The sequence below is a fragment of the Papilio machaon genome, chromosome 11, assembly GCF_912999745.1.
Source record: "Papilio machaon chromosome 11, ilPapMach1.1, whole genome shotgun sequence".
NCBI classification, from domain to species: Eukaryota; Metazoa; Arthropoda; class Insecta; order Lepidoptera; family Papilionidae; genus Papilio; species Papilio machaon.
In genome coordinates, this window is record NC_059996.1 from 4,128,873 (window position 1) to 4,142,416 (window position 13,544).

A 13,544-nucleotide genomic window follows, 5' to 3' on the forward strand; every position below is an offset into this window, starting at 1 on the left:
TCATAGAAATAAAATGTACTTCTTGTGAAGACTTAAGTTTTTTATTCATAGAATAAACATTGGTTCCTTCACTAATTAATTGAAAGGAACTTCGTTCCATCCGGGTGTCCCTTGACACCTCTCAAGTTGTATTTTTTATTAATAAATTGTAAATTATAAAAATACATCAATTGCAAATTACTTTATAATCTGCCGAAAAAAGGAAAGTAAGTCTCGCTCTCTTCCAGTTCGGAATGTTCAGATGTTTAAACCAATAACCTAAAGATTCTCGTGACAGTATAGAGACCAACAAAAAATGGGGATAAGATGGGATGTAAGAGAAAAAAAGTTATAGTTAAAGTTAAGTTGACATGGGTAAGACGATACAGCATAAAAAATTAATCGATAATCAAGATTACGGGAGACTGGGGGAACCTTCAGCAATGAACCTATTTATTTTCCTAGAACTCAAAATTCATAGCTAATGTCCAAGCCTAGCAAGTCAGAAGTCCACACGGTGTGTATCCCTTTTGTAGTATATAAAAATAGTCGCACATAAAATACAACTTATTTTCGGAGAATATTTTGGAAAGAAAACACTGCTATATAGCAAAATAATGAATTTGTCATCTGCAATAAAAACTATTATTAATAAAGTAAATAAGTATTATTTCCATGCTTGATTGTGGATAAGGCACAGAATCGAATTGAGTGATGTGGGCCTCTTCTCTTATTTATACAGGAGTACAAGGACAGCAGTCTGTAAATGCTGACAAGATGATGATGATGGGTGCTATGTAGTAAAGTGTAGAGTGTAGATGGAGTTGGAATACAGTGCAACAAAAAAAAGGTAGAGAAACTTAATGTCTGGGGTATTTCCGTAATCTAAATAATGCAGCCTCCCAGTATTAATGTTACTACATAGTTTCAAAACTTTTATATCAAATTTCTGTGCTATGTAGTAAAGTGTAGAATGTAGAGATGGAGTTGGAATACAGTGCAACAAAAAAAAGGTAGAGAAACTAAATCTTTGGGCTATTTCCCTAATCTAAATAATGCAGCCTCCCAGTATTAAGGTTACTACATAGATTCAAAACTTTTATATCAAATTTCTTATACACTTAACTTCTTATATAAACTTCCTTTTTGAGTTTGTGTATTATAAAAATAAAAAAAAAAATAGCCGACTTCAAAAAAAAACAATCGCAAACAAAATGCACTCAAAAGTTACCTAAAAAAACCAATTTCAAACAAAATGCACTCAAAAGTAACCTAAAAAAACCAATTTCAAACAAAATGCACTCAAAAGTAACATAAAAAAAATTCAAACAAAATGCACTAAAAAGAAACAAAATAATGTCATGAAAACTCTCTAAACTCTAGTAGTTAGTAGTAGGGGCTCAGTTTTCCGCAACTCCACGACAAGCGCGTATTTTGGGTGTCTCTAAACTCTAAAGAAAGTTCTCTTCTTTCTTGTAACATGTCTATATTGTATAATTATTGTTATTTCGCAGTCGGTGTCGGCCGAAGTAAATATATGAAATTTTATATTTGAGATGTATTAGACATACTTACGTTTATGTCCCTACTTAGGCCGAAACCGACTCCAAAATAACAATAATTATACAATATAGACATGTTACAAGAAAGAAGAGAACTTTCTTTAGAGTTTAGAGACACCCAAAATACGCGCTTGTCGTGGAGTTGCGGAAAACTGAGCCCCTACTACTAACTACTAGAGTTTAGAGAGTTTTCATGACATTATTTTGTTTCTTTTTAGTGCATTTTGTTTGAATTTTTTTTATGTTACTTTTGAGTGCATTTTGTTTGAAATTGGTTTTTTTAGGTTACTTTTGAGTGCATTTTGTTTGAAATTGGTTTTTTTAGGTAACTTTTGAGTGCATTTTGTTTGCGATTGTTTTTTTTTGAAGTCGGCTATTTTTTTTTCTTAAAATTTTTGTTTTATTTCACAATTTTTAGTGAATTTGAAGTTCAATTACAAATTTCCTTAATACATATAAAGACATAAATAAGACAAATAAAGAAAAGGACTTTCCTATTTGATATGTGTGTACTTCAATTCAAAAACTAATTTAGAATGCAGCAGATAACCACTTATCCTTTAAACAATGAAATAATTATCAAAATCGGTATACAAATTGAAAATTACCGAACTAATACATCGTAGCCTGCCTTTAATTTTGTCCAGCCGCGCGCCGCACTAGCATTTTTCGAATGCGCGTAGTTTTTAATTATTTAATATCTCCCAAACTATTGATCAGAATTACATAGTTTAAAGGCTAACGTAATCTGCATTTAATACTCTAGCCATCAAACATATTTATTTGGATAAGGATTCATATCGAATATAATATAATAGCGCCGTAAGCTTACGACGCTGTTTTTCGTGTGCATTTTAATCGAAGTTTGTTCACAATAACATGGTTTTTGTGAGACATCCATAGATGATAGATATATGCCACCGAAGACGTTTATTTAGCAAATTTAAGGATGTATAATTACTCCATACATCATTTTTATGTAAGTCATATAGTTTGACCTACGTAAGCCCAGAAAGCATAATTGTGCTTTTCGTGTAGCATTTTTCGTTTCCGCGTAATTTTATTCTTACGATATCTCCTAAACTATTAGACAGAATGATATAGTTTCAATTGCAAATATAATCTACATTAAATTCTCTTGATAATGAACATGTTTATTTACATAAGGGTTAATACTGAACTCGAATAATAGCGTCGGAAATAGGGCATGAATTTAATTGATGTTTCTGAAGATAAAAATGGTTATTGTGAGAAAACTATAAAAGATAGATATATGCTATCGCGGACTTTTATTTAGCACATTTAAAGAGCTTCAATTCGCCATACATCATTTTTATGTAGGTCCTATAGTTTAGCCTACGTAAGCGCTGAAAGCAAAAATGTCCCTAATGTTCGCAACAAATTTTGAAGCTATATTCAAAATCTACTAGTCTTCTAGTTATTTAAAAAAAAAAACAAAAAAATGGGACCCACCTGCAAGCACTTCCTTTCGATTAAAATATTTTTCATCAAAATCGGACCACCAGGGGCGGAGTTTCGCGGTAACACACATAAAAAAAAAAAAAAAAAAAAAAAATACAGTCGAATTGATAACCTCCTTCTTTTTGAAGTCGGCTAAAAATACAGAACAGGCATTTTTATTTAACTGAAAAATTACAATATCTCAATCTTATTTGTTTTGTTATAAAAATTCAAAATGCATCACCCAAGGATTCTTCCACATACTTCTTATATATTGCCATACTTTTAGCTACAAAGGCTTCAAGGTGGAATATTGGCTTATTGCCCAATCTCATTCGGTGTTCATACTCTGCTGCATACCTTGCAATCTGACATTTCATTGATATATCACAATTACGAACCAGTTCACATAAGAGCCCTGAAAATATCATATCCGGAGGAATACCATGTATTATTAATTCATATAACTTTTGTCTTACTTCACCGAGTTTCTTTGGTGATTGTTCAGTTAATATCATAGAAGCAGTCTCTCTGATATACTGTTGCCAATCAGGTTCTGGAACTTTTTGATCAGGTGTAAATGGATATTTTTGTACTTTGCATGCTTCACACATTAGTAATGCTCTACGTAAATTTCTATCAGCTGCTTTGGCGATGCGCATTGCTAGTTCTGTTGGAAGACTTAAACCTTCTTTTTTGCACACCGAATGCAATACTGTGACTATTTCGTTTTCTGTGGGCGCTGGTACTCTTATAGTAAGACAACGTGATCTTATAGCAGGTATGACTCTTGATATAGAATTGGCGATCAAAATAAGTCGGCATGTAGCAACATATTTCTCCATTGTCCGACGTAAAGCGTGCTGCGCATCTTTAGTTAAGTCATCGACTTCATTTAGAATAACTACCTTAAATTCACGTTGCCCAGACGAGTCTATTTGGTGCGTTTGTGCAACGTTTTTTACTAAATCCATTATAACAACTCGGTCGTGAATTCCCACGTCCGTTGGGTTAACCTCTATGTGATAGTTGCTACTTACTGTCATAATTTCTATTTTTTTATTGGATGGTGTTGTAAAATGCATGGTTTCTTGTCTCAATCGTTCAGCACCAGAGCCATAAAGTTCCCGTAGCAAACACATAATTCTAGTTTTTTTACCGGCACCGGAAGGCCCATATACAAGAAGATGCGGGAAATCGCTTTGTTGAACTAAATTTTTTAATCTTGTTGCTTGATCCTTATGATAATCAAGTTTCATTAAATCTTTGGGTCTGTATTTATCAACCCACAAACTCATTGTTAGGTGTAGTTTTAATAAAAATTGTACGCGTAAACAAAAACACAATTTGGCGCTTGGCGCAAAGTCAGAATTCAAAACTTTTTGAGTGTCAAAATGTCAAACTTTGACATTTGAAAACTTTATGTGATGGAAAAGGCAAAAACACACTATAACAACGACCATAAAAAAAGTGGAATAGTTTTAAGAAGTCTTTGCATGAAAACTAAATCAATTTATATTTTAATTAACCAAGGATGATTATTTCTGTTATAGGAATTGGAAACGGAGATAAATTCTTGAGTTTGTCAATACAATTGACAGTGACAGGTGATAGCATGACAGTGACAGTCGACGCCAACAAAATTGGCAAGACAAACAATATCCAAGAATCAAGATTAAGAATTAATAAGTTATTAATTAATGCTATATGGTGCAAAAGACAACAAAACAGATATTATATTTATCTTAAAAAAATTGAATACTAAGTAATTTGGTTTAGAATTTAATACCAAAAACAGTGGTATGAAGTAAAATGTTTTGTATGTCGATTATATTTTTATTCCAATTGATTTTGTTTGAAGAATTCAAACATAGTTTTGCTGAAGACTTTAATCTTTTTGGAGAAGCTGGTCAAGCGTATTCTATAGAAATAAGTATTGGACGCCCTGGTCAAAAGGTAAATCCGTTTATATTGCCAAACTATTTTTACAGTGAAGTAACTTGTAGTAGCCCCAACAAATTGGGCTTATGATTTGGTAAATATATAAGTGCAGGTTTCAAAAGTGAGGTTACAGAGCAACAATATTAAGTAATAAATAACTTTTCACAGGTGAAAAGCGAAAGGAAAATTATAGTTAGTTTTCCAATTGGCTTAATTATATCCATGTTTAGTGTTGTCTAAGTTGTCTAAATATTGTCCTCTCCCACATTTCTGTAACTCCTAACTCAATGCATTTCTAATGCTTACATTTTGTTTGGGTCTCTAACAGTGCATAACCAATTTCTTTGTTCTAATTATGTTTGTTATGTTTTTATTTCAGCTAAATGTAATAGTGGATACAGGTAGTGCAACATTAGCTATTGCATCATATCTGCGGCCTGATAGTGATAAATATTTTCATTTGAAGAATTCAACAAGCATTTACGATAGTGGACAAGAGGTTAGTTTAATTACTCTCTATTGTCAGTCGGTGACTCAGGGGTAAAGCTCGTGACCTGAAAACTTTATAGGTTCTGTGTTTGAACACATCCCATAATGTACTAACGTTTTTTTTAATTTACATTTCTACATTCATCCTATGTTCTTATGGTAAAGGGAAACATCGTGATGCAACCTGCACATATCTGAACATAAATTCAAAGATATGAGTGAAGTCAATCAACAAGCACTAGGCCAGTGTGGTTGACTATGGCCTAGTCACCCCTTACTTAGGGTAGGCTCCAAGCCCCTTACTGAATGTATGAGTATTGATTACCTTTATGAGTATTGTTAAGGGTTTTGATTGAAGCAAGGTATATTTACTAGTGTTAATTTGTGCATTGTATTGATTTCAGATACAAGCTCAATATTCACAAGGCACATGGGTTGGCAAACTGGTGTCAGATTATGTTCACTTTCCATCAATGCTGAATGTCCCTGAAGTTAGATGTGACATCGCTCTTATCACAAAGAGTCATAAATTCTTTATGAATGGTTCAGGATGGCAGGTAAGTTATATAGTAGTTATTAATTTGAGTGGTGTAGTAATTATTTTAAGATGTGTTTTATTAAAATAATGTAGTTTAAATTTTAAATGTAATTTTTATAAGCTTTTATTTAGTTTCATTTGCCCGATGTTTGTTATCAAATATTGCTAATTAAATTTGATCCACTCCTGGTTACTGATTGACTTGAAATTTTGAATACATGTGTAAATCACATGACAATGCAATATTATGATGACATAGTGCCGATCTTATGATGGAGCTGGAAGGTGACTGTATGAAATTTGCAATGAAATAAAACAACCTCATAAAGTCGGGGCTTATTTGAATCGTTTTGACGAATTTCTATTTCTTCTTGAGGTGCCTCTCCGACTAGCGAAGGTTGGCAGTCAGTTCTCCATATTTCTGTTTATTCCTTGCGAGGCGAAACAGTTGGGCGGCACTCGCAATTCCAGTCCACTCTCTGATGTTGCGCAACCACGATTTCTTCCGACGGCCAACACTCCTTTTGCCGGCAACTATTCCCATCAAGATGAGTTGGAGGAGATCATATCTGTCGTGCCTGAGCAAGTGTCCGAGATAGGATACTTTTCTCATCTTGACGGTCTGCAAAAGTTCCCTTTTTTGGTGGACTCGTCGCAGAACCTCCTCGTTTGTCACTCTTTGAATCCAGCTTATGGCCAACATGCGTCTATATGCCCACATCTCGAACGCTTCTATACGTTTCCTGAGATCTTCTTTTATTGTCCAAGCCTCGCATCCGTATAGAAGGATGGGCCAGATGTAACATTTTAGAAGGCGGACACGCAAATGTATTCCAAGGTTACGGGAGCAAAAAATTTTGCGCATTTTTTGGAATGCATTGCGTGCTACTTCGATACGTGTCTTGATTTCCTGGTCGCTTTCCCAGTTTTCATTTAGCCACGTACCCAAGTATTTATATTGACGCACCCTCTCTAACTTTTGGCCCGCCACTGTTATGCAAACGTCATTAACTTCTTTCCTTGATATAACCATGAGCTTCGTTTTTCTAACGTTCATTTTTAGACCCGCTTTCTCGCTGCACAGGTTAACCCGGTCAACAATCTTTTGGAGATCTTGTAATGATGATGCTATCAGCACTGTGTCATCAGCGTATCGAAGGTTGTTAATATTCCGTCCATTTATTTTGACTCCGCAGTCTAGGTCATGTAACGCTTCTGACATTATTGCTTCCGAGTATAAATTAAATAACATTGGTGACAAGACACAGCCCTGACGCACTCCTCTCTTAATCTCAACAGTTATTATAGTTATATATTAGTTATATTAATTTCTATTTAAAAAGTTTAAATAGAGTTAAGTCGAGTTTCTATTTAAAAATTAGGACAGATAAAAAAGGACATAATAAAAGCTTGTTTATAAAAAGTTTTTTTTCTTTAAATTTTTACTTTATTTTGATTATTATTTTGATTTATATTGATGAAAATAAAAATAATGACATTAGTGTTTTTTACTTTAAAATAAATAGTTTTGACACAAAAAATTAGATCTGCCTAGCGGGATAATTTTTATTTTTTGTTCATACATAAATGTTTTTTTATTTCAGGGCCTCCTTGGTCTGGCGTACTTGCCAGTTGGTGCATGGGGTGACAATGTAATAGTGGGCTCTTGGCTCGACTCTATGGATCATATGTTAAATAAGCCAATGTCTTTTGAATTAAAACTATGTAGTGTACAGGGTGTTACTAATGCCACACATTATGGTAATTTGAAAATATTGGGTAAGTTATTCAAAAGACATGTTTAATGTAGGTTGGCACTGTCACCCGCAACTCTGTCCGCGCGGAATTAGAAAATCATTATAAATAGCCTATGTGTTCTTCTATACTATAATCTACATTTATGCCAAATTACATCGAGATCCATTGAGCTATTCTGAAGATACCTTCAAACAAACATCCATCCATCCAAACATTCACACTTACAATATTAGTAAGAATAAATTCTTTAATTTCAGATGACCAAATGGTTGATAAACAAAGTTTTATGTTTCGTACCCCCGTTTTGAGAAAACGATGGTTTGTGGTTGGAGTTTTATCAGTTCAAGTGATGTCAGATACTGTGTCCTCGGAAGCTCACAAACTAAATATTAAAAACAATGCTACATATAATGTAACTCAGAGTCAATCAATTTATGAGATAAATGATGAGATATGCCAAAGACTGAATGAACAGAAAAGTATTGTGGACAGCGGAACAACTAATATAAGGTTACCCGATGAAATGTTTAGACAGGTAATATATGTGCATCGGAACTTCATTTAATCTAAATCTAGTTTTATATATAAAAATTACTATTCTATTTTATTTTTTTTCAGGTAGTGAATGATCTTAGGAATGCTGCTCAGACCAGCAATGTATTGATACTTGATGAGTTTTGGTATCACGGCGAGGTAAATCAAATAATTATTTCTTTATTTTTTTTTATAAACTAAAAGTTAATATCTGCTGGCATAATAAGGCAAGGAAAGGAAAGACGAGAAGAAATGATTGACCGAAAATGTACCTGGCTCCTGGACTATAAGGCAAGGAAATATGAATGTGAATTTTTGATTGCTGAAAAACCTTATTATTGAATGTCTTGTGAAGTGAAAATATTGACTCATGTGACGAAATTAGTTTCATTTATAAATGTTATCTATGCTATCGCTGTACGCTGGAGGCCAATTTTACTTATCTTCTTCCCACCCATCATACTGATATTATAAATGCGAATGTTTAGTTTAGATGGATGGATGGATGTAAGTTTGTTTGAAGTTATCTCTGGAATGGTTCAACGGATCTTGATGAAATTTGGCACAGATGTAGAACATAGTCTGGGAGAACGCATAGGCTATTTATTATGTTTTTTTTTTTAATTTCACACAGCTAGTTTCTTATAAGTAAGGAATGGGAAAGGGATGTACTAACAGCGGGGGAGGGGACATTCAAATGAGGAATATCCTCTAGATGTCTATGGTCATCTGTTACTATAAATATCTTATGCAAAAGAGTTTCTTTGCATATGTGGATTCCAAAAAGTATCAGGGTAGGGTGACAATGTGTGTTGTGCAGGCGGCGTGTTGGCCGGAGCCGCAGCGCTGGTCACTGCCGCGGCTGGCAATACACTTGCTCGACTTTGACGCGGAAAATCAATATTTTACACTCGAATTACCTCCACAGGTAAAATTGCGACAATTACTCACAATACGTTATCAATACCGAAACACTAATATTAAAAAATAAACTACAATTAGTAGATTACAATAATATTTAATTTTAAGATATTCCTCCCAAGTAGGGTTGGTGACAGGCAGGCGGCTGTAAAAACTTAAGCCAAAACTTTAATAAATAAATGTGAAATATATAAATGTGAAATTTGACACAAAGTTAATGTGGTGATAAAGAGCATAAAGCTATTTTATAATAATGTAATATAATAAATTTTATAATAATAATTAAAAAAAAATTATATGAATTATAGACAAATTAACCAATGGGCTAGCATTGATAGTTGTGAAACTGAAACTTCCAGATTCGATCTAACTTTAATGCAGTAAAAGGTTCTATCTATTAAATACCATATTCACAGACATTCTAGATCAATGTATGGAGGAAACTGAATTGTTTTAATGTCTGTTCTGAAACATTTGTAGAACTACATGCGCGTAGTGTCCGCTAGGAACAACAGCGGGTCAGGCGGGTCTGTGTCTGAGTTCTGCTACAAGCTGGGCCTGGAGGCAGGAGGCAAGGAGACTGTCCTAGGATATACTGCTATGGAGGGGCTTCAGGTATTTACTGCTTATATTTTTACGTGCGAATATCTGTCCATTCTTATTTTTTATAGCAAAAGATTGCAAACAAGCAAGCGGCCATTTGAATTCGCAAAATAGCGAAGTGGCCGTTGCCCAAAGACTGCATTTGCAGAGGCGTTGTTTACCTTTAACCGATAGGGGAGGGTATACACAGAAAGAGGATGTTACTTTGTCTATGCGTCTAGTTCTATAGCATCCGCGCCCTTGCCATCCCTTCCTTTCCTCATAAAAAAAGGTTGGGAAGGGGAAGAGGACTAAAAATATTTCTCCGGCACGCAGTCATCACACGAAACGCGCAATTGCTCCCACTTGACGTATGTCTTTTGTGTGGTATTTCACCGGAGGAGCCGACCCATTCGTGCAACAGATGTTGTTTTGCTGGCGTCTACCACTTATTAATTTCTGTGTTCCTTTTCTTTTTAGGTGGTATTTAATAGATCTGCCGGTTGGATAGGTTGGAAAACATCAAATTGTGGTCCAAACGCAACTATCAGCGGACCTTACAATACATCTTCGTCACTTCTCGTGCGATGTAAACTGATTGAACCTTTGTCCGATGCATCGATATCTATAAAGGCGGCTCAGTGGACTCTTTTTGTCATCTCTATGGTGGCTTTGGGCGTTTTGGTGTATTTGCTAACACCCTGTATAAAGATGTTGATTATGAAACCGCTGCCAAGATCTCAACAGATTTCTTTATCTCAGGCGGCTTTGGTGGAACAAGAAGGAACGTAAGTCGAAAATATATAAATTGGGAGACCGGGTGCGGCAGTGCCCCCACCGATGCGAGAAACGCCCATCCTTATCTCTAAGCAAATAGGGACTATTTCGACGACTTTATTATTTCTTAAACTAGAATTTTTTAGATATCTAATTTTCCGATAGGTTTTTTATATTTTACTCGGTTATTTTTTAAATGAGTATTTTTCTTACATTAGACACCAAAATGAACATATTTCTAAATTTTAATTAATTTTTTTTACTAGTTTAATATTATGTTCATATTATAATAAATCTCTTAAATTACATATGTTCCGTTACTCGCAGATTGGTTTCTGTAATAATAAAAAAAAGATGGGACAATATTTTGTTCTTGGTTGTTGTAATCAGTATTATTTATCTATAATTTTTTTCTTGCCAGTAATATATTACTTTGCGTATTAGAGAAATGAAAACACTTGAATTTTTTTTCTTTTTACGCTCATTATTATTATTTAAAAAAAGATAAGGCAGCATAAATATAAATTGTTTTCTTTTTAATATTCTAATCTGAGTTTGTGTGTATATTTTTCATGTGGTACTTAATTATATATAACTTAATTATAACGATTTCAATCCCTTTTTGTGCACAATATGTTTAATTGTTTAGTATAATTCAATGTAAATGAGAATTGTAACAAATCTTTCTGAACAAACTTATAAAAGGCATTTTCATCATCAATTTAAACACTTTGAAAATACTTTAGTTTAGCTAAACACGTGTTTTAACCCTATGACCGCTGATGATTTACATTTTTGACGTCAAAGTGGTTATATGTTTCACCATAAATATGTATCACCACAATACTTTCGGTATGAGTATTTCATTATTTATTTCGCAAGATTTCAAGATCGCATTTTGCAAGTTTACGCATAATAATGTTTCAATAAGCATAATTAGTCAAAAATCCACGCTAGGCACTAGAGTCACGGTATAAAAGGGTTAACGTATGTTTAAGTTAAAATGTATATTTGAAACACTGTTAATTTTTTTTATAGTAACGCCCTGAATCTTTCCGAAATAAATCCAAAGACAACAAATGGCATTATCAGCAAGTGACATGTCTAAATATAATTTCTCATTTCCATTGAATTCAACTCAACTTTTAATTTTATGTAGACCTAAGTCATTTGATATTAGATTAGGTCTCTTAAAGAGGATTTAGTTGAAACTGATAGTTAAAAAAATAGTCATATTTAGTTCCTTTTGGGCATCTAATCGTTTGTTATCAAACATAGAAATCTAACTATAAGCATTTGATTTGGCCTTTTATTTATTATTAATTTCAATATATTAATACACTTGTAAGTTAAAGTAATTACGACTCACTCTCACTCAGAGACGTTAAGTGGTTAACTATGCAGCCACTTAGGGTAATTTATTATTCTACATTTACGCTAAGCGACTCTATTACTGACCAATAAAAAATTATGACAGTAACTTATTCTACAAATTGTACAATGTGTACAATCAATAAACTATTTTTTTTTTAATTTATATTATGTAATAAAAAAAACCAAGTTATTATGTGGTTTATTATATTATATGTATATTTATAATTAATTTATTATGATTTAATTTTTGTACTTAATCAGGGATGTAGTACGAATTTAGAGAAATATAACTGTATATAGACATTTCACATATTTTTGTGTCTTCATATCGTTAGTCTTAAATATTTTCGAGGTTTTTCTGAATCATAGAAAATATATTTCAGTACTTAACACTATGAATATTGTATTTCTATTTTACACGTTTTTCCATAAACATTATTATTAGCACATTACATAGATTTAGACCAATTTTACAATTTATACATAGTATTTTTATCGAATTATAATTTTTGATTAAGAAACCTATAACTTAAAAGTGACATTACGAAGCAAACTAAACTCAAAAAGATGTACCACAGGTACAGTTTTTTTGACACGCATTTAGTGACAGATTACAATTGTGAATAAAATTTTTGAAGGAAAGTGCTCGTAATGTCCGCTCTATAACTTAGAACATTTGTACATCTTTGTTTATAAATAAGCATGATTTAAATTTAAAATCACATCTATAACTGTGCAATATAATACTTCAATAAGGTTAAAGAAGTCAATGAGAAATCTCAGAATTGTAAGAACTTTGTCAATATTTGTATAGACAATAAATTCTGCAATGAGTATGTTTAAAATATTGACGCTGGAATTTTTATCAGTGCGTTTTCACTACAGACACACTGCCAGTTAAACGCGTTCAGTTTTAACTGCGCATTCCGAATGTTCGGTTTAAACTGTAGGTATAAACGTTTTCAGATATCTTGTCGGCTCTAAACTTAGCCAGAGAAGGTGAGGTGTATATGCAAGGGGAGGACATGACCTTGGGCCGTCAAGATATTTGACAAAAGACTTATATGGAATTTAAAAAACATACTTATTGTCACCCTTTCTTTTTCTTCCAAGAATAACAGATATCTCTTATATTTTGTATAGGTGTCGCAACAGTGGAAACCCACGGTATTTCCAATTTAAAAGTTGTGGTTTTTTTCTTGGTAAAGTAGATATGAAATATTTTCTTCCGTACCTTTGATCTGCTCAGTTAAGTTATTGTAAGATATTAAGTGTGAGAAATTGTGACCAATTAGAAAGTCGAATTTTATTAAAAATAAAATTTATCTTTGAAAGAATTTGTTTTTATTTTAAACATTTTAAGGTCTGTAATTCTATTTGATATATTGATAAATAATTTTTAGAAGACATCAAATGTTTACAGCAAAATTATCTTTGTGTTCGCTTACAATGAAAAAGTAAAATATGTGTAAACTCCAAGATATACTTGAAGTTATATTAACCAAAGTTAAAGTACTAAACAAAAATTATTACAGCGACAGCAGCGCTACTAGCAGCGCTAAAACGTTTACTAAATGACGTCCTATCTGTGCTGGCCTTAAAATTAAGTTGAAACGCCGCCTGTTTTC

At 33.0% G+C, this 13,544-nt stretch overlaps 2 protein-coding genes across 2 annotated transcripts; one reads left to right on the forward strand and one right to left on the reverse strand.

Moving 5' to 3' along the window:
- Window positions 1–3,210: 3,210 nt before the first annotated feature.
- Window positions 3,211–4,392, reverse strand: LOC106719669 (replication factor C subunit 3). Its single transcript, XM_014514062.2, has one exon. It carries the CDS (start codon window positions 4,298–4,300, stop codon window positions 3,233–3,235), a length of 1,068 nt encoding a protein of 355 aa, XP_014369548.2. The 5' UTR covers window positions 4,301–4,392; the 3' UTR covers window positions 3,211–3,232.
- A 363-nt stretch (window positions 4,393–4,755) lies between these two features.
- Window positions 4,756–10,662, forward strand: LOC106719666 (beta-secretase 1). The gene is made up of 9 exons (XM_014514058.2): window positions 4,756–4,958; window positions 5,323–5,442; window positions 5,837–5,989; window positions 7,575–7,749; window positions 7,986–8,263; window positions 8,347–8,421; window positions 9,083–9,190; window positions 9,664–9,798; window positions 10,246–10,662. The coding sequence occupies exons 1-9, from the start codon at window positions 4,815–4,817 to the stop codon at window positions 10,555–10,557; spliced, it is 1,500 nt and encodes a 499-aa protein (XP_014369544.2). The 5' UTR covers window positions 4,756–4,814; the 3' UTR covers window positions 10,558–10,662.
- Window positions 10,663–13,544: the final 2,882 nt, after the last annotated feature.

Bases quoted from the DNA above. Each gene is read 5' to 3' on its own strand.
- LOC106719669 (XM_014514062.2), bottom strand. From the start codon at position 4,300: ATGAGTTTGTGGGTTGATAAATACAGACCCAAAGATTTAATGAAACTT.
- LOC106719666 (XM_014514058.2), top strand. From the start codon at position 4,815: ATGTTTTGTATGTCGATTATATTTTTATTCCAATTGATTTTGTTTGAA. The intron at 9,191-9,663 runs GTAAAATTGCGA...AAACATTTGTAG, and splicing joins CACTCGAATTACCTCCACAG to AACTACATGCGCGTAGTGTC. The intron at 9,799-10,245 runs GTATTTACTGCT...TTTTCTTTTTAG, and splicing joins CTGCTATGGAGGGGCTTCAG to GTGGTATTTAATAGATCTGC.